This window comes from Danio rerio, chromosome 2 (genome assembly GCF_049306965.1).
Source record: "Danio rerio strain Tuebingen ecotype United States chromosome 2, GRCz12tu, whole genome shotgun sequence".
Taxonomy (NCBI): Eukaryota; Metazoa; Chordata; class Actinopteri; order Cypriniformes; family Danionidae; genus Danio; species Danio rerio.
The window spans coordinates 45,204,704-45,225,683 of NC_133177.1; the positions used below are offsets into that span (position 1 = coordinate 45,204,704).

The window sequence follows — 20,980 nt, forward strand, 5'->3', positions numbered from 1 at the left end:
ATACAGCTTTCAGAAATGTCTTAGGATCATCTTACAGTTGTATTTATATCCATGCATTTATATCTATGTGTGCGTGTGAACAGGGGTGGAGTTCGTCAGATTCCAGTGGGGTCTCTCTTTAGGAGTGTCAGTTTCTCCTAGTACTGTGCGTTTGAGTCCCTTTACCCATCTCTGGCTGCACTTTTAGGGAGAATTGGAGATGGAAAAGAGAGGAGATGTCATATTAGGGGTTGAGGATGAATCCGGGCAGCCCGTCTCTGCCCTGTCCATTCTGTCTCTGCTGGAGCGTGTGTCAACAATCATCGATGGCGTCCAGGCAAGCCAGCAGCGTATGGAGGAACGCCAACAGCAGCTCGAGGGCTCGGTCAGCGCTGTCCAGTCCGAGCTTCTCAAACTGGCTCGTGACCACGGGGCCACAGCGACGACTGTCGACAAACTGCTGCAGAAGGCCCGGCGTGTGAGCACACATGTTAAAGAAGTACGTTCACGTGTGGAGAAACAGAACGTGCGCGTGAAGAAAGTGGAAACTACGCAAGATGAGCTCCTCACACGCAACAAGTTCAGGGTTGTTATCTATCAGGTAAAATCACATCCACATGTGGGTTATTGGTGAATGAGGGTGTGCCGTTTTGAAAGCTGGTTCTGTCACGCATATCAACAGGGGGCGCACTTGAGAATTTCCTTTCTAGAGGTGAATGGGTTGCCTGTTTCTTTTAGTGTGACGGATGAGTGTCATACAGATATTTTTGATATGCCTATTGGGTTACACGGTTTACCGGTAGCACCGCAATACTATGGCTCCAAAATAATAGCGGTGACACTATTGTTTGTAAATGGTGGTATCGTCATTAACGGTTCTACGATAGTTGTTGCATGTGGAAAAGTCACTAAACTGCTCACTCATTTGTGCCGACAAGTAATCAATAGACTACTTTATTTTAGTCAAATTTTAACAGTCTGCATTAAAGGCTGCAAAACTGTGTAGAATTGGTGAAAATTTGTAATTACTTTGAATTCTTATCTGATAAGACTGAAAAAAAATACAATAGATGAGAAAAACTGAAAATAGCAACGGGAAATACTAAGAAAACAATACATTTTCACCTCATATTTAGTTGAAAAAATCTCTTGTAATGAGATTTGTTTGGTATAATTTGTATCTTAATTTTAATGTATTTTTTGTTGGTCAGTTACATACAAAATAAACGAAAAAACAAATGACACAAGCAGTCATGACATCATATGGCGTGGTCAATAATTTAAATATTTATTTATTTAACTATTATTACTGCATTAACAACAAAACAGTCCCAGTATATACAAATAAAACAGAACGGCTGTAAAAATAATAGGTTTTCAATAATGAGGGAATTATTAATGAAATTTAAGTATCAAGACAATTTGCTTTATTTTGTAGATTTGAATTATGAATTACTAAAGTTTCGCGATACTACTTGGTATCCTGATACTTCAACTGGTATAGCATCATGGCCTAAATTTATAGTATCGTGACAACCCTAATGCCTATTTAAGAGACTACCAGAATGAGAGAAACAGGGAAGGAGATTTGGCCTTAATCATCTTAGACAGTGTTCTGGGGAATATCTAAAGATTCTTACAGCTAGACTTGCTAAACAAACTAATTAGTGTGAGACCGCAATCACATTAAAACTGCAGAAGGAACAGCAAATAAAAAAAAACACTTTTGCAGACGCTCATTTCCATAATGACCAATGCAATTTTCTAAAATCAGCAAAGGGTTGTAGGTGAACCGTACTGATGATAATTCATATTTTAGGATAACATCTGTTGCCATTCCAAACAAATGAACACAAATGAAGACAATATAATATCTAATTTGGGCTTAATTTGGTCTGTGAGTAAGAGACGTCAATAACAATAGTACAAAAATCGCTAACACTTTATTTTGATGGCCCATTTGAGTATTAGTAGACTGTCTGCTTAATATCTGTTGATACTGCTCCTTCAACAGACTTTTAGAGACTATAAGAAACTTAGCAAGTACACTTACATTAACCCTAACCCCAACCTTAACAGTCTACTTATAATCTAATGAGAATTAGTTGGCATGTAGATGGTATGTAAATTAAATTCAACAAACGGACCGTCAAAATAAAAGTATGACCCAAAAATCTACTATTCATCAAAGAGACAGGAATAAATAGTGTTAAGTCTTTGTAATCTATCTTGATGACTACTATTGTTATATATATATAATTTTTTCATAAATAGCCCAAATTTTGTCTTGTTTTATTTACACAGTTTATGTTTGAATGTCTATTAGATGTCAAAAACATAGACATCCTCTCATAAACATTTGTCTTCTCTCTTCTACATATACTCCTGTTGTTCGTGGCAGTATCTCCTCCTACAGAAACCATCACACCAAGTCAAGTGCAAAATGAGTTCTGCAATGTTTATTTGGGTGTTAATTGATAGCACAAATACTACTAAACTGAGTAAATGATGTTGTGTGGTTCACTTCAATACTCTCCACCTGTAAAGTTTTTGTTTGATAGGGAAACTCAAATGCACAAATGAAGATATCTGTGAAGATCACAGTGTCCATGCCTTTTCATTGATAAAATTTGACAGAAATCTCTTAAACCCAAATTTGCTTTTTAAACTAGCCTGATCTCATGAGGAAACTTAACTATTGTACGTTTTGTCAGTTTAATTGCTAATCCGTATGAATTTGTACGAGTTGAGTCTTTTATAAATGTATGATTTTTAAAGGAGCACACCACACCAACCCCACCCCTTAACCCAGTCGTCATTGGGTGATGAGCAAATCATGCTAAATTGTACGAATGAGATTGTACAAATTTATATGAATTAGCCACTAAATCAAAAAGAATTGAATGAATTTATGAATTGCTGTGAGATTGTGTTGTTTAAACTAACATCTGCTATCTCCAGTCTTCAAAAGTTGGTTCTGGAGTGACATAAATTAGGCTTGTGGTTGATTATTTTGATAACTGAACTGCATAAACACTGGTAAATGTATCTATTTGACATCTCACAGTGTCGTGCAACATTTTATTATGAAAAATAAATAATTAAAGGATATGTGTGACAATGAATTAGTCTAAATTAGGAGTGTGTGTTAGTGGGAGAGTGTGGGTTTGTGTGTGGTTATTCTGAGCTGCCCTAATATAGAGCTGCTCACACAGCTGTAGAGACTCGTTAAGGTTATTCCCTGAATAGGGAGTTTATTCATAAGTGTGCATTGACTTCCATTCTTAAAGACTTCAAAATTGCCCTCTTGGGAAGGGTAGTCTCACATAACCTGGCATAAAATCCTAGCCCACTTTGCTTGTAAACCCTAACAAGCAGGCACTGCAACTGGAAGAAATTGCCTGACTGATGTGTAAAGAGACAAACTACAGTGTGTTTCATGTTTCATAATGTTTTCATTATGTTTAATGGCTAGAACTGTAAATGTGCAAATAATGATAGATCAAATTCACTCTTCGGCTCTTGAGAAATAAAGAATCATATTTAGTTTAGGACTGAATTGAGGTCCACAAACTTCCAGATGTGAAATACATTTAAAAAATACATGTAGAGGCGTAACAAAAAGACCATTTTTTATTTATTTAATCACATCTCAATGTAGCACCAGGATCAACAGGTATTAAAAGAACATTTTAACTATAATTATACTCACCTGCAAGCCATCATATGTGTGAATGCCTTTCTTTATTTAGATGAACACAGTCAGAGTTGTTGAATAATATCCTGGTATCACAGTTTTGTAATTATGAATTGGTGCTTAAATTGAGTTTTTTTGAAGCTCAAAAAAGTGCTATTTTTTTCTTTGTTTTTGCATTTGAAAAGGCATATACACTTAGGTTAGATTAAGGATGAGGAAATTAAGATATAATAAAAAATTTTGAGTAAACAATTTATTTAATTCTGATTTCCTGAATATGTTTTTCTGACTGTAGTACCTGTAGCCATTAGCAGGGTAATTATGAATCGCCAAGGAACTCGGTTTGAGCTAAAATTCTTTAACGTTTTAATAAAGAAAGAATAAACACTCCATCTTTTCGATAATAATAACAAAAATTCCTTACATTTAGCACTTTCCTGGACACTCAAAGCACTTTAAAACCTTTTTGGGGGGAATCTCCTCATTCACCACCAGTGTGCAGCATCCACATGGGTGGCGTGACTGCAGCCATATTGCGCCAGAGCGCACACCACACACCAGCTGATAGTTGGAGAGAAGACAAAGCGATGAAGCTAATAATGATATGGGGATTTTTAGGATACCACGATTGACAGAGGCCAATGGGCAAATTTGGCCAGGATGCCGGGGTTAAACCCCGGATTTTTAATGACCCCAGAGAGTCAGGACCCCATCTTTACCTTTTTACCGTTTACATTTGACCATTTACCTATCCCTTAAAGCCAACAAACTTGTTCCTGGAGGGCCGGTGTCCTGCAGATTATAGCTCCAACCCTAATCAAACACACCTGAACAAGCTAATCAAGGTCTTACTAGGTATACTTGAAACATCCAGGGAGGTGTGCTAAGGCAAGTTGGAGCTAAACCCTGCAGGGACACTGGCCCTCCAGGACCTAGATTGGTGACCCCTGCCTTAAAGGCTCATGACATTCCTCTCTTTCAGGTTAAGTCTACCTCAGACTTTTTTTGAAAAATTAAACTTGAATGGGCCTGGTTGGATGTGAGCAGAAGATAGGGGAGTGGGCGTGATGTAGCAGAGAAACAGGAGAGTGGCCTATTCTGACTCTGACTAAAATGTAACACGTGAGGAAATATTAGACTTTTATATTTAAACACTGCTTACTTTGAAATTTAGAAACACATATACCTGCTTTGAAGGGACAGAATTGTCTTTGGGCACTGAAGGATTTAAAATTAGTGTCTGTCAGCATTTGAATGCCATATAAATTAGCTGACGATCAGCTGATAGACAGTTATCAAACAGTGTCGCTACAGAGCTGTTGTAAACCAGTGATAATTTGAGCTAATCCTAGTCGTATCTGTTGAGCATGAGAACACAATGGTCAATCACATTCCACTGATCTGCTCTCCAAATGCAAGCGGGAAATGCTGCTTTTGTCACATTTGTATACGTTTCAGTATAAACTCATTGAAGTTGGTACTTCTGAAAACACTATCAGCATAACTGCCAACACTCCTGTTTTTCCCGGGAGTCTCCCATATTTCAGACCCGTCTCCCGCCACCCTCCCATTTTGTTATTTCACCCAGAAAACTCTCGTAATTTCACCCCGCCTCAGCTTTTTGGTACAGTCTGTAACACCCCTGGGTCGCCAACTTTGGTATAGTGTCCGATCGCAGTGGCCGCCCGAAATCTGTTCCACAGTACAGTTACTAACCAGGTTCTCAACTGTGTTAATCAGACAATACACACCACATCACATCCCACCCCACAGCCACTCACTCTCTTCCACCCCGTTCTCCTGGAATTTCAGAGACAAATTTTGGCAGGTATGACTATCGGCATAGCAACCCATCATGAACGCCTAACTACTGTGCAGTCTCACAGTTTGAACAAATACTTCAGATGTAGCTCTTCCCACAGGATAAGGAATCTTAGATCATGAATAATAGTTAGACCCCAACACATCATCATAGCACTCACATTCTTGTGCTACATCACTACAAGTGACACCATGACATATAGATTTTTAACAAGGAAGATATAGCGGAGAAAAGCTTAAATTAGCCAGTTATTCTCTACAATTAGAACTAACAGATGCTAACATTGTCTTCATTCAATCATACATTCATTTTCTTTTCGGCTTAGTCTCTTTATTAATCTGGGGTCGCCACAGCGGAATGAACCGCCAACTCATCCAGCATATGTTTTACACAGCGGAAGCCCTTCCAGCTGCAACCCATCACTGGGAAACACCCATACACTCATTCACACACATACAAAATGGACAATATAGACTACCCAATTCGCCTATAGGGGCTGGAGCAGCCAGAGAAGACCCACGCGAACACGCGGAGAACATACACAGAAATACCAACTGACCCAGGCGAGGCTTGACCCAGTGACCTTCTTGCTGTGATGCAACATTGCTACCCACTCTGCCACCGCACCACCCTCTAACATGGTCTTAATTGAAGTTAATAGAAAAAAAGTCTTAGAAAATTTAGTCCAGGATTTCATGATGTTTTAAATAATAGTCTCTTGTTTCTGTGTGCCCCCATAGGGTGTAAAAGAAGTCCCCTCTGTTGCTGTCACCAAAACTCCCAAGGGAGCAGGGCTTGCTGAGTTGGAGGTGGAGCCAGATGAGTATGACATCCCTGCTGACCTGTCATCTGATGAAGAGTACATGGTGGTGGAGGATGCGGAGTCGTCCCGGGGCGCCCGTCTCAAACAGTCCGGGTTAAAAGGCATCGAGAACATCAAGGCTGCGTTCTCCAAAGAGAACATGAACAAGACCCGCGAGAAGACCCGAGAAAACCTCAGCAAGACCAAGGAGAGCCTGAGTAAGACAGGCCAGACGCTTGGAACCAAATTCAACACTTTGGGTGAGAAGATCGTGCCACCCGAGCAGCGAGAGAAGATAAAGCAGAGCAGCGAGAGGCTGAAGGAAAACATCGCTAAGAAAGCGCCCACCAAGGAATCCTTCAAAATCAAGCTGAAGAAGGAGCGCACGGTCGCTGAGGGCCAGGAGGGTGCGGAGGCGGAGCCTGCTGTGACTCCACCCAAAGGCAGGAAGTCCAGCCCAGATGTGACCTACACAGAGGTGGTTACCGAAAACAAAAGGGAGGGTCCAGTATCAGAGGAGGGAGCAACTCGTATCCATGAGGACTGAAAAGAGCCATTCACCACAATAACTGTGGAGATATGATGGAAGATGCAGAAAAAAAGGTCATGAGTAAGTGGAAGCAAGACAAGATTTTTTTTCATAAAATGTGAGTGTGTATGAGTATGTGTGTGTTGGGCACCAAGTTGATAAACAGTGCAAGCACTAGATGTGTTTGTGTAATTTCTGTTACCATAAAGCCACATGTGAAATGTATTAAAAAAAACCTCAATATGTCCAGTCTTGTGTGCTATTTTATTTTCCACTTGTGTCTCGATTACCAGGTAAAGGGTAGATGAATCTGTCCAAAACGCTTGTAGTTATGCTAGGGACTGAGCTCATTTCAATCTCCAAATATTTGTGTTCATGCTCGCACCAACATCATAGAGACAGAGACGGGCAGAGTGAAAGAAAGATTGACCCATCAGCCAAAAAAAGATCTCTTGGAATTAATCTCAACAGCTGAGCGGCTCTGCCCAACACATAGAGACCTAACACGAGGAACACACTGCTGCACAGTTTATCTAGGGACAACAGAATACAATAATGTGTTAAATACAATTCATCATTCAAACAGCTTTTCTCATTCAGAAAATAAATATGGGAGAAAATGTGTAAAATTATAAAACAGTGTTCAAAAGGTTTTTTAGGTTTTATCTTAATATTGAGCAAGAGCATTAATCAAAAAGTGACAATAAAGGGTTTATTATTGTGACATAAAATATCCTTATAGTAAATGCAGTACTTTTGTAAATTCAAGTCCATCAAAGAATCCTGAAAAAGTATTATGAATTGTAATATTTTAATATTACTTATTTGCTGTAAATAATACAACTTTGGTGAGCACTAGGCATGGGCCGGTATAAGATTATGTTGATATGATAACCTTGGATAAAAATATTGTGATTACTGCTCTAAAATATATTCTTTTTAAATGTCTTAGTAAAAAAAAAAAAATTTCCCCCTTTCAATACAATATATTTTTTATTTTGAGAACAATTTAAAATATTGTGGGACTGTAAACATGTCAGGCTAAATAAATGAAATGAATGGACTTCTCTTGTCTTCATTAGTTTCAAAAACACTGATTTATTTACGATTTCGAACAGCATGTTTGGATATCTATTCTGCTAAAGATACTGTTGTCTTAAAAAAAATAATAATAATAAAAATTGAATAAAACAATCCTCCATATACCGAAGGAACAGTATTGCAGAAAATTCTGCCTTGACTTTTTCAAAGCAGTTATCATTCATTGTCTAGTGAGCACAACCGACTTAAAAGACTCAAAAGACTGAAGATTTTTCATATAATAATAAGTAACCACATTTATAGCATAAAGAAAAAAAATAAACATAATTAGATCAGCACAGATAACCTTAAACCATAACATTGACTATAAATGACTTTCATGTGTCAGACATTGAGTTGTGTTGAAAACCAAAATACTTAAAAATCACCGTTTAAACTTGTAAAAACCAAAATAATTACTCTCTGGTTTTTGTAACATAACGTATTTTATGCCCTTACAATGGTTTTACTATACATAAAACAATAAACAGAGGTAATTTACTGTGACTAAACATAACAGTTCTGGCAACTAGAAATCAACCATGGTTTGTACTTTGAAAGTGTGGTGATGATAATAATTATTTGTTTTCCATTCTTATTGTTAACACACACGCATTTATTATTAATTATGTTATTAATAAAGAGTCAGTTTCAAAGAACCAGCAAGAAAAGCAACATATCTTTTCGATTGGAGTAACGTTAGATATGGAGTCGTTTCTTCTCCGCTCCAGCGTGTGGCAGCACTGTCAGACTACACACGGTAACATTATAAAACTCTTAGCCAAAATCAGATTTCGGCTCGCTGCTTTTTTTCTATTCAATAATTATGCATAGTCATTGATTATTGATTATTTATAGCTTTCTGTTTATTATCTGTGACTATTCAGTAGATACTTTTACTTTGTTTGCTGTCATGGCCGTCGCTGTGTGTGACGTCATTCCTGACGACAGTAACTACAACATCCCGAATCCGCTGCTGCAGAATAGCCGTGTATATATCTGTCTGTATTCGTACCTGCAGTGTTAATAAAAGCTTTAAACTAATTTCCCTTTGCGAGTAAAGATTGTTAAATGTGAAAAGAGAAAGAGAGAGGGATGGCGGAGGAGGAAGAGCGCGGTCCGGGCTCTGTCTATCAGATGTTCGTGTTGATGGAGGATCTGCTGGATAAACTGAAGGTTCTCGATTATGAGCAGCACGTTCTGGACAAACACAACATCAAACCTCTGTCCAGGTAAGAGAGACTCGGAATGTGGATTAGAAAGTATTTGATGTAAATAGCATTACAGTTAAAGTGAAATCTCTCATCATGAATTTAGTATCGGGTTTTACAAACCTGGATGAGTTTTTTTCTTCGGTTGGACATATAAGATAACATTTTGGACAACATTGGTAAACGAGTAAAGTTAGTTTCTGGTCCCCATTCACTTTTATAATATGGAACCTGTAAGAAAATGAACGTTGCAAAGTAGATAGAGTTACTTTTTAGCCGTCAGTTTATAGTAAAATCCACTTATCATATATTATCATAAAATGAAAATTCTGTCAACATTTACTAGAATGATGGAAACTATATTGACAAAAATATTATCAGTCAGTGGCTGTTGCTTTCCAACATTTTTTATAATATCTTCTTTTGTGTTCACACGTTTAAGACCTTTAAATTAATATAAGTTTAATAGTAGAATAAGAACAGAAATAGCCGTTGCTATTTTTATTTGTTGTACACACAAAAGCATCTCTCGCAGATTGATAAAATTCTGATTGAACCACTGGAGGCGTATTTCTGTTTTAAGGATGTTTTTTGTTATTTTTCTGGATGACTCAGAACCATTGCTGTCTATGGAAGATGAGAGAGCTCTCAGATTTAATCTAAAATATCTTATGTTGTATTCTGAAGAGGAACTAAGGTCTCTAACATGTCAGGATAATATACTTTTGAACAATGTTTGAAGAAGTTGATATCAAAGAGACTGCGTGTTATAACGTAGACATCAGAAAAAGTAAATAAGAACATCAGAGTGAGTACAGTGCTCAGTGAGTACACCACATTTTGAAAATGTATATATCTTCAGTGAATATAGGCAATGTGTTTTGGTGCATTTAAACAAAGCAGATTTATTAAACAGATATATTTATATAAATAATATTTTGCTCACCAAACATATTTATAAACTGAAAGATAATACAATTAAATTCAAGCAAAATATTACAAAATTTCAACTAAATTTTATTTTCTTTTTCTTGTTTTTGCTTTTTAAAAATTGTATTTAATATTTTTCTATAACATATACATTTGGTTGTACTAGTTTTATTTAGTTACATAAGTTCTAGATTTGGCTTCAGTACTGACTAATCTAATGTATATGCACAAATATAATACTGTATAGCTTCCTATTCAAAATATAAATTTAAAAGATAGATTTGTGAGGGGTGTACTTATACATGCTGAGCACTGGAAATAATGACTGATTTTTCATTTCAACTTTTGCCTTAATACTCTGTATTTTTCAGACATTATTTTGTCTCCAGCCCTCATGTGTTGTCAAATCCCGGTGAGCAGTTCTATATGTTCAGTGTAATTGCTGCCTGGTTGATTACATTATGCGGGCGACCGTTCGACACACCACAGGAGTATGACGACCCCAACGCCACAGTCTCCAACATCCTGTCTGAACTTCGAACCCTGGTGAGGCGATAACACTGATTACACCCTCACAAATGTGTATGGGTGTATGCATTTAGGTTTATGATTATCATCTGTATGTGATTTGTAGGGAGGCCAGGTTGATTTCCCCCCATCTAAGCTGAAGACTGGGTCTGGAGAGCATGTCTGTTATGTTCTAGACCAGCTGGTAGAAAAGGCACTAAAGAGTAAAGGTTTTGCCTGGAACAGGTACACATATATTTAACAGCACACACTATGGGCAGGGGCGGGTTTAGCGAATCGGGGACCCTAGGCAACTTCAGCCATGGGGCCCAAGTCCTGATGCACCTTTTCTACTTTTTTTTATTTAAATGTATTTATTTTCTGTAACTCAATCTTCTTTTTTTATGGTTTATCTTAATGCAATCTTTACAACCTTTACATACGATAACAAATATATATATATATATATATATATATATATATATATATATATATATATATATATATATATATATATATATATATATATATATATATATATATATATATATATAATCATAGATTTACTGCTGGACTGCTCCATGATAGGGGAGCTGGATATTTTGTTTCATAATATTAATATTACAAAACATTACATTATTAAAATAATATAAGATTTTACTGTATATTAAATAATATTTAATTATGTACAAAATATCTCACTATACAAAATATGATAGAAATTATGTTTTATATATAGTTTATAAGTATAATCTATACTTCTAGATATTTATTGGGGCCCTAAGCGGCCACTTACCTTGCTTATTGGTTAAATCCGCCCCTACTATGGGCTTGTTTACACTTGGTCACTTCATGCGTTTTTGCTGACTGCATAGCTATCTGATTTGTTCAAATAGTGCCATGTACATTTGACCACATGAATGCATCTTCGCTAAATTAATATGATTCCTTGGATATCTTCAAATCTGCTCTATATACAAATTTAACTAGTTTATGTTGACTAAAGCATCTGATACATTTTATTTTATTTAAATAGTATTCGCTTTTACACAAATCTAATCTATATTTTTGATTCTGGATACAAATGCTTTTATATGTAGGCTCCTGGAGGCTTTGTGTTTGAAACATCCTCATAATAATAAAAAATAAAAAAATTGCATGAAGTGACAAAGTTTAAACCACACATATGAGCTTACAACAGGTTGAGATCATTTTCTATGGTGGTTTAGGGGCACAGAAATCTTTTAGAACCACGAATTTGTCTAACTGTCTGTTCTTACTGTATACAAACACATCTAGAGCTTGTATTCTCTGTCTGTCAGGCCGCTGTACCCATCAGTGGAGGTGGAGGATGAGTGTGTGCAGGAAGATGATGCAGAACTCACACTCAGTAAAGTGGAAGAGGAGATGACAGTAAGTCACTCTTAATAAAAAAAAATCAGCCTGAGGTATATTTGATGTCTGTCAAGATTTACTGTTAGAGAAGTGGTTTTATTGTAACTTGGACTGAGTAACTTAGATCAGGATTTGTGTAATTATATTAGTAGTTACCATTTGTGATCAATAACAATTAAAAGGTCGAAATGTATGTGAAAGAATTTTCCATCACCATTCAGCGAGTAAGTTTACATTGACACCAGTAATCCGATTTTAATATAATTAAAACAATACTCTGATTAAGAGTCATGCAAACAGCGATTTTTGATTACTTTAATCTGATAAAGGTCATAATCGAATTAAACAGAAATCAGATTAAGACGTGTGGAGTATGCTGATTTAAGTCGCGTTATTGAAGTGCAGCACAGACATGTAAACACCACAATCAAACTATTACCATCGTGTAGGATTTTTGCCACATTTTGCAACAGGATAGTCTATACACTAGGGCTGCACGATTCAGGCTAAAATGAGAATCACTATTTGTTTTGCTTAAAATCAAGATCTTTTTTCAGATTTTCTCATGATTCTGTAGATGTTAAATAAAGGTTAATATGAGTGGGCTATTATTCTTGCTAATTCTCAAACATATGGAATAATAATAATATTAGGTCTATTAGGTCTACTGTTCGTTAAAATGCTAAATTTTGTATAGATTTGGAATGATGGACTTGAACAGTATTTAAATTTGCCCTGTTTGTTCATTCACAGTAAAATGATCACATCATATTCATGATTCTAAAGTTGAATTATTGTGTTTGAGACATATGCTTATCATTTATCATTGACAACATTAGACCATTTTTAATGAAACATTTGTAATTATCAGAGACCCAGTAAACATTTATTTGCATGCACAACTCTTTGTGTTCGCTATGAAAGAAAAAACATGAAATACTTGTTGTAATCATAACTTTAAAACACAATATGATCATTTAAATGATGTGTGTGCCGGTTTCAATTTCACTTATGAGTGCGGCTCATGGCCGCTGCCACTGTGAAAAAAACACACACATGCAAATCATATTTCCTGTGCAGCTCCCAAACAATCGCTCTGAGCAACAAACTGAACGTTATTTACAAGTTTATTAAATGTTATTCACATGCAGGTTCTGTACACTAAAGTAGGCATCATTGGCGGACATGCCCTCTCGGTAGTAAACAAAGTGAACATGCATGAAATGTTCCCGAATGAAAGTGAAAGTGCCAAACTGCAGTTAAAGTCAACACATTAAAAACAAAACATCCAAAATCACATGAAACTCTGGAGGAAACGTGGATATCGTAATGAAGCTAATCAAATTGTGTGCTGTAACATGTAAAACAGGATCATTAAAGGAACATGTAAAAAGCAACTCACGTAAACATCTTAATCATGTTATTGTCTTACTCGGATTTGATTACTGATGCCCATGTAAACGTAGTCAGTGTAACAGATCTCTACTTATTAAAATATATAAAAGACTAAGTAATCACACACAATTTTATTGTAGTTTTAATTACAATTTTCTTATTGACAAATGGATAAAATCCAGTGGTTTAAATGACACTGGCAAAGTATAAAAGCTTAAAATGACAATTAATTTATATTTTGAAGCAGCGATTTATTCCTTAAGTAGAGCATTGTATTATGTCATTAAATGAGTCTTGTTCTAAATGTACCTGACAACATTTTTTTGGTATATAAAAAGTCACTAAAACATTTTAGTGGTGTCTGTTGTAATTTGTGGTTCCAATATGTGATTTTCATTTTTGCTCAGAAAAATAAAGGCCATTTATTGCAAAAATGATCAATTAAAATAATTAATATCAATATTCTTCTAGTATACATAATCCCTTGCTTTGTGTGTTTTCTACATCAAATGATATTTAAACAGAACAGTTAATATAATAACCTTTATTTAACCAGGTAAGTCAATTGAGAACCAGTTCTCATTTACAATGACGACCTGGCCAAGAGGCAACAAAAAGATGCCGATGCAGTACAAAGTAGTAGAGACACAATACAATAACAATTTCACAAATGCAGATAATAACATATAAAACAAACAAAAAATCTAAAAACAAGCACAATGATCTTGATCTATTGACTGGATAAAATTTTTAAAAGATGATAGCGGAATGAAAGTGCTGAGCTTTAAGGTCTAATTAAATGTTAATAAAATAATAATAAAAAGTTAAATGGAATACAATTTGGCAGAATGTCTATGTTGTGATTATGTTTCCACAACAAAAATAGAAAATATCATATAAATGCTTATTAATATATATATAAATCACTACTAAGGTGAAATGCAGAAAGACATGACATTGAATCACACAGACTCATGTGTAAAGTGAGTGACAGTGACTCACAGACACACTCATTAAAATGTGCATTTTCAGCAGGAGGATGAGGAATATGAGGAAGAAGATGGACTGGATTTAGATGCACTGAAGACCAGAACCAATGGCGTAAGTCTTGTTTGAAAAATACATTTTACACAAATACATTATGCAAACCTGAATGGAATATTCCTTATACTAAGTTAGCAGCATCAACTCAAGCTAAGAAAATGAGTATACTACGTATTATAATCTATACAGGATTCATACGGTCATGGAAAAACCTGGGAAAGTCATGAAATTTAGACATAGCAACAGAAAAACTCAAAGTTTTGAATAAGTCATGAAAATTAGTTTAACAAATATCTGTATACTTAATTATAGGTTAGTTGTCTACTGTATACTTTTTTCTGTCTTTGGCCAAAACATGTGTAAGCATTAAATAAACTTTACATAGATATAAAATTTAAATTAAACTTAATAGATTGTTGCGTGTGGGTGACATGGTTGCATAGCAAGAAGGTCGCTGGTTTGAGCCTCGACTGGGTTAGTTGGCATTTTTGTGTGGAGTTTGCATGTTCTCCCCGTGTTTGCGTGGGTTTCCTCCGGGTGCTCCGGTCCAAAGACGTGTTGTAGGTGAATTGGGTAAGCTAAATTGTCCATAGTGTATGTGTGTACTGGTCCTCCAGGTTGGGGGTTTGGGGTCTAGTTTTACCTTATAAAAACTAGATGTTACGAAACACCAATATGGTGCGGCTAAATATCATCTTCGATATAAATGGCCCTGGGAGTAAGTAAGTAAGATTGTTGCGTGTTTTATGATGTGTTAAAATAAATTTGAAAGTGCAGTTTTTTTATTATATATTATCTATGCATGCGTAGACATTACATGAAACATTAGGTCATAAACAGTTTATAGAAAAGTCATGGAATTTTAGTAGTAAAAATGTGTATGAACCCTGTATGTAAAGTGCTCTATAACTAGTAGAAGTGTGTGTCTTTAGGAGCTCAGTGGTTCGAGGCCTGCAGTGGTTTTGGAGTCAGATGTTGATGCTGCCGAATGGAATCTGGAGGTGGAGCGAGTTCTTCCACAGCTTAAAGTCACCATCCGCACTGACAATAAGGTTGATGCTTGATGCATGAAAGGTGAATTAGAGACTCATTGGTTGAAGATTGAGTAACGGGTTACTGTGTTTCAGGATTGGAGGATTCACCTCGATCAAATGCATCAGCATCAAGATGGCATCAACACATCCCTGCAAGATGCCAAGGTCATCCATCAGTCAAAGATGTGTTTAAACAGTTAGCAAATTAGATAATAATAAGAAATGTTAAATTTATGTGTAGCATATGATTTTAAAAATATGATTTGTAAAAATGTTTAGAAAGGGTTCTTACTAAGGCAGCATTTACCTGATTACAAATACATTCAAGTAATTAAAAATGTATAAATTATTTCTGCAATGACATGCTAAGTATTTAGAAAACTTTACTATTATTTGCAGTGTGAAATTCAGTTTTGCTTTTGGGAAGTACAACTACAAAATAATTATATTTTTTACAATAATTGTAAATTAAATAATATTTAATATTTTTAAACAACAATGTATTAAATTGATTTGAGTGAGAGGAAAGAAAATGCTAATGTTGCAAATTTTGTGTTTAAAGTAAATAATTTTCTTTTGAAAATTCTGTTTATCTAAAAATTTAGTAACATTGATCAATTGAGGTTTAAAAAAGTAGCTAAAACTGTTTTCAAAGATTATTATATTAATAATAACTCTTAATAATAATTGGTCATTAATGATAGTAATTCAAATATACAAATGAGCATTAATGGTTTACAATCACACGAATAAACAACACTTTTAAATAGAAAACAGTTCTTTTAAATTGTAATAAATTCACTAAACTATAGGAGTTTGCATGTTCCCCCTGCCTTCGCGTGGGTTTCCTCCGGGTGCTCCGGTTTCCCCCACAGTCCAAAGACATGTGGTACAGGTGAATTGGGTTGGCTAAATTGTCCGTAGTGTGTGAATGTGTGTGTGGATGTTTCCCAGACTCAGAGATGGGTTGCGGCTGGAAGGGCATCCGCTGCGTAAAAACTTGCTGGATAAATTGGCGGTTCATTCCGCTGTGGCGACCCCGGATTAATAAAGGGACTAAGCCAACAAGAAAATGAATGAATGAATGAATGAATCACCAAACTATTACTGTTGTTTTTCAATCAAATAAATTCAGGCTTTATGTGCAAAAAAAAACACTGGAATATTGACTAATTCTGAAATGTATATGTGTATATTTTTAGGGTTGTCTGTTTAAGCTGAGGGAGGACATCAGCAAAACTCTGGAGAAAGTGAGCAGTCGTGAGAAATATCTCAACACTCAGCTCGAGCATCTTATTTCAGAATACCGGCAAGCACAATCACAGCTCAACAAGGTGAACAGCTCAACCAATCAAAACCCAAACGGTTATTACTCATAGAGTGGTCAAACATAGAGTTGTCAATTGCAAACACTTTTGTCTCCCAGGTGAAGGAGCTTTATCAGCAGGCCAGTGGAGGTGTCACAGAGAGAACCAGGATTTTGGCTGAGGTGAGTCTAAGCTAGCATGTTTTAAAAAAAAATTGCAGTAGTTCCTTCTTCCTTAATTTCAAATTGACAAATATTCTGAAACATATAAATTAAAGTAGGATGTGATTCGCCAATCGGGGAATTGATTGGTTTGTTGGATCTTTGTGGCGTGCAAATGCTCAATTTCTCATTTGTGACAGGTTGTTTGGTCAGGTTTGGGGAGTTTTTTTTTTCTCAGATGTTTTAAGCAGGTTTAGATCAGGACACTACAATGAAATGGATAGGCCATTTTATCATGTCAGTTTTTTCAGCTTTAAATAACTGCTATGCCCATTTTGCTGTTTGACTCTGCAAAAACTGCTTTTCTAAAAATTTTCTTTTTTTTGTCTTGTTTTTAGTCTAAATATCTATGGATTCTTAAATCACAAAGCATTTTCTAGACAAGCAAAAATTATTATCTTTTTAAAAGAAATAATATGCCAAATTAAGTGAGTTTTCCTTAAAAAAAAAGCTAAAATTAGCAAATGGGGTAAGCAAAATAATCTTTTTTTTTCCTTTTGACATAAGATTATTTTGCTTTCATCTTTGGCAGATTATTTAGCTTGCTTCAAGGAAAAAGAAGAAAAAAGACTAAACAAATTGCTGGCTGATTGATTGAGGGGTCATTAACACAACAAAATTGTCAGCCAAAACCAGGATTTTTAAGTGTTTTGTTTGTGTTTTTACATGGCAGCGTCCTTTTGGGCACTCAAAATGCATTGATTTGAAAACAAAGTGGAGGTTTTGAAAATTTTTCTGTAACCTTCCTTAGCCTTGTTCCTCCAGACAATCCTGTCTCGGAGGTCTACAGACAACTCCTTTGTCTTCATGCTTGGTTTGTGCTTTGGCACTGTCAACCCTGGACCTTATATAGACAGGTGTATGCCTTTTCAAATCATGTCCAATCATCTGAATTTACCACAGGTGAACTCCAATTAACCTGCAGAAACATCTCAAGAATGATCAGTGGAAACAGAATGTAGCTGAGCTCAATTTAGAGCTTCACGGCAAAGGCTGTGAATACAGATGTACATCTGATTTTTCAGGTTTTTTATTTTTAATAAATTTGCAACAGTTTCAAAAACTCTTTTTTCACATTGTCATTATGGGGTATTGTGTATAGAATGTTGGGTAAATAGATAAAGTTCAATAAATCAATTTTGGAATAAGGCTGTAATGTTAAAATGTGGAAACAGTGAAGTGCTATGAATATTTTCAGGATGCACTCTATTTCTGGTAATGAGAGGTTTTCTCACTGCAGGTTGTGTTGTCAGAACAGTTATGCTGTTAGAATAACTTCAAATAGCATAAGCAGTGACCTTGAATTGTGAAAAAACACTTTTAATTAATTCTCTAATTGTAATATTCATTATATTTGTGCTTCAGATTAGCGAGGAGTTAGACAAAGTCAAGCAGGAAATGGAAGAGAAAGGCAGCAGCATGTCAGATGGAGGTACAGTAAAACCACATTCTCACACACAACAACATTGACAGTGCGGTTTGTTTATGTCAGCGCTACTTCACACGTGTCAATGTGTTTTGTGCTGCAGCGCCAGTAGTGAAAATCCGTCAGAGTTTGACCAAGCTGAAGCAGGAGATTGAGCAGATGGATGTTCGGATGGGGGTGGTGGAGCACACGCTACTTCAAGCTAAACTCCGAGAGAAAAACAACATGACCCGAGACATGCACGCTACACATCTCTTAGAGCCCAATGCGCAGGCTTATTGAAACACACACTCACCGCCGATGATGTGTGAGTGTGCTAGATTTTCTATAAAGGTTTTTAATGTGTGTTTTTAAGTGTAAATAACAAAATATGTAGCATTGAATAATAAATTGAACACTTTCATTAGAAACTTCTAACTTGTAAAACTTGTACCTTACATAACTGTCCCCAGAGAAAGAGAGTGGGGTGTTGGTGGAATGATTTCAGCATTACACACACACACACACACACACACACACACACACACACACACACGCACACATGTTGTAACTCTTCCATGATGTCATCCTCGCGCATGACACAAGAGAAACATGAGAGATTGTTAAGGACTGCATTAGTTCATTTGCACAACTTATCAGTCCACATCCTGAGGAAACATTTGTTGAGTCTGTGTTCAGTCGGAGAACAATGCACTTTTTGTCTTAATCCTGTTTTGATTTGTATTATTTACAGGATTTCTCTTGTATAAAGAGGGCTAGTTTGCAGCAGATGATGAGTGGTGTAAGACTATTCAAATGAAGATTGGATAAAGTGATTCAAAATTAAGAACAATCTGACACAGGCAAAAAAAACAAAAAACTATGAGATATCAGAGGAAACATTTTGGGTCTGTATCAGTTTTTGTACTTCTGAGATTATAAGCATTAATAACTAGTGGTCAAAAGCAGAAATGTATGTATAAAGAGTTTATTCAGTATTTAGATTTCCTGTCATGTTGCTCTAAACCTGTGTAACCTGTAGGTTTTTTTTACTATAGAAGATGCAGTGGGGAAAAGAAGTATTGGAACACGTGATGTTTTTTCCTGGGAATAATATTTCTAAAGGAGGTGTTGACATGGAATTAAACCTGACTTAAATGGGTAAATACCCAAAAAAACACAAACATAGAAATAAAAATAAATACATAAAAAAACTGTACCATGAGTTCTGTGTAATAACAATGAAATGACACAAGGAGAAAGTTCTGAACCACTGAGACGTATTTAACACTTTATATAAAAGGCTTTTTTTGGTGATGGCAGCTTAAAGACGCCTTTCATATGGGGAATGAAGTCACATGCATTGCAACAGAGAGTCAAAATCTTGATGGTTCTGCGAGTCTCGTCTATCAAATCTTTATAATCTCTTTATTTTGTATTTTCTATTAGATTAGAGTCAGGTGATTGGCTGGGCCATTCCACAGCTTGACTTTCTCTAAAAGCATTTGAGAGTTTGCTTGGCTGTGTTTTGGATCATTATCTTGCTGAAATGCCTACCCTGATTTCATCTTCATCATTCTGCTAATGTAGATGTTGGACTGAAGCAGCAAATTTTAATTTACAATGACGAGGATGCAGAGGATTTCTGAATAACTACTGAGAGATTTCAGCTGCTGTCTGGGCTTTTACTGCCTTAGTTTCTACACCTCCCTTTCTTCATGTGCTCAATACTTTTTCCCTGCATCATTTCATTTCATTTCATTCATCAATTTAAAATCAGCAGCTCCTTTAGAAATATGTTTTCTGAGAAAAATGGTGATGTGTTCAATACTTATTTCGCCTGCTGTATTATTTTATCAATTTTACAAACAGTGGATTTCTATTCAGAACAAAAGTCATTAAGTCATAATTATGAGTTTCAAAGTCCTTGTTAACTAATGGAAATACAAATTACAACATTCTAATAGATTATAAATTGTATGCCACTTTTGACATTTAATATGATATAACATTTAATAATTTAATAAAACTACAGTTTTTTTTTGTTAAGGCTTATAACAAATGCCTGATCAAAATGCATTGAGAACATGTTGCATGAAAGCCAGACTTGTTTAAGCCTGTTGTCAGCCTCTAGCACTGAAATGTACAATTGTAATTGCATTGAAAATGCATGAATTCCACCTCTGAGCAGCATTTAACTTTGAGCAAAGACTCATCCTGAGTGATTTAGGTTCATATTTGCAGCATGAATCTGGAATGATACAGTATAATACACACGACCTGAGAAGAGACGATGCCAACCATCCGAGGACTTTGAGGACGAAACATACACTTACTACACTTTATTGAACATCTAAACATTAACATCACCTATATACTACATGATTGCAGGTTACCCATATAACTCTAACTGTTAAAAGCTATTGGTAATAGTTACTAGTTAAAGTTTATAGTAGCGTATAAGTTATGGTAAATAATAACCTTAACCTTTTTGATTTGGCTTGTAATACAAAAATGTGCTTTTTGTAAAGCTGCTTTAAAATAATACTTATTGTGAAAGCGCTAAACAAATAAACTTGAATATAATATAATACCTGCATTCTTCGAAATCTCTTAATGTGA

The 20,980-nt window shown here is 35.6% G+C and overlaps 2 protein-coding genes across 3 annotated transcripts; both read left to right on the forward strand.

Moving 5' to 3' along the window:
* The first annotated feature begins 94 nt into the window (after positions 1 to 94).
* cavin4a (caveolae associated protein 4a) lies at positions 95 to 7,074 on the forward strand. 2 transcript variants are annotated; one of them, NM_001080198.2, is given in 3 exon segments: positions 95 to 580; positions 6,239 to 6,965; positions 6,995 to 7,074. In NM_001080198.2, coding segments are annotated over 2 exon segments (990 nt in total). In that variant the 5' UTR covers positions 95 to 199; the 3' UTR covers positions 6,848 to 6,965; positions 6,995 to 7,074.
* A 1,792-nt stretch (positions 7,075 to 8,866) lies between these two features.
* Positions 8,867 to 18,748, forward strand: ift57 (intraflagellar transport 57 homolog (Chlamydomonas)). Its single transcript, NM_001001832.1, has 11 exons — positions 8,867 to 9,141; positions 10,422 to 10,596; positions 10,685 to 10,803; positions 11,880 to 11,970; positions 14,380 to 14,448; positions 15,324 to 15,443; positions 15,519 to 15,590; positions 16,628 to 16,759; positions 16,852 to 16,914; positions 18,319 to 18,385; positions 18,483 to 18,748. The coding sequence occupies exons 1-11, from the start codon at positions 9,005 to 9,007 to the stop codon at positions 18,659 to 18,661; spliced, it is 1,224 nt and encodes a 407-aa protein (NP_001001832.1). The 5' UTR covers positions 8,867 to 9,004; the 3' UTR covers positions 18,662 to 18,748.
* Positions 18,749 to 20,980: the final 2,232 nt, after the last annotated feature.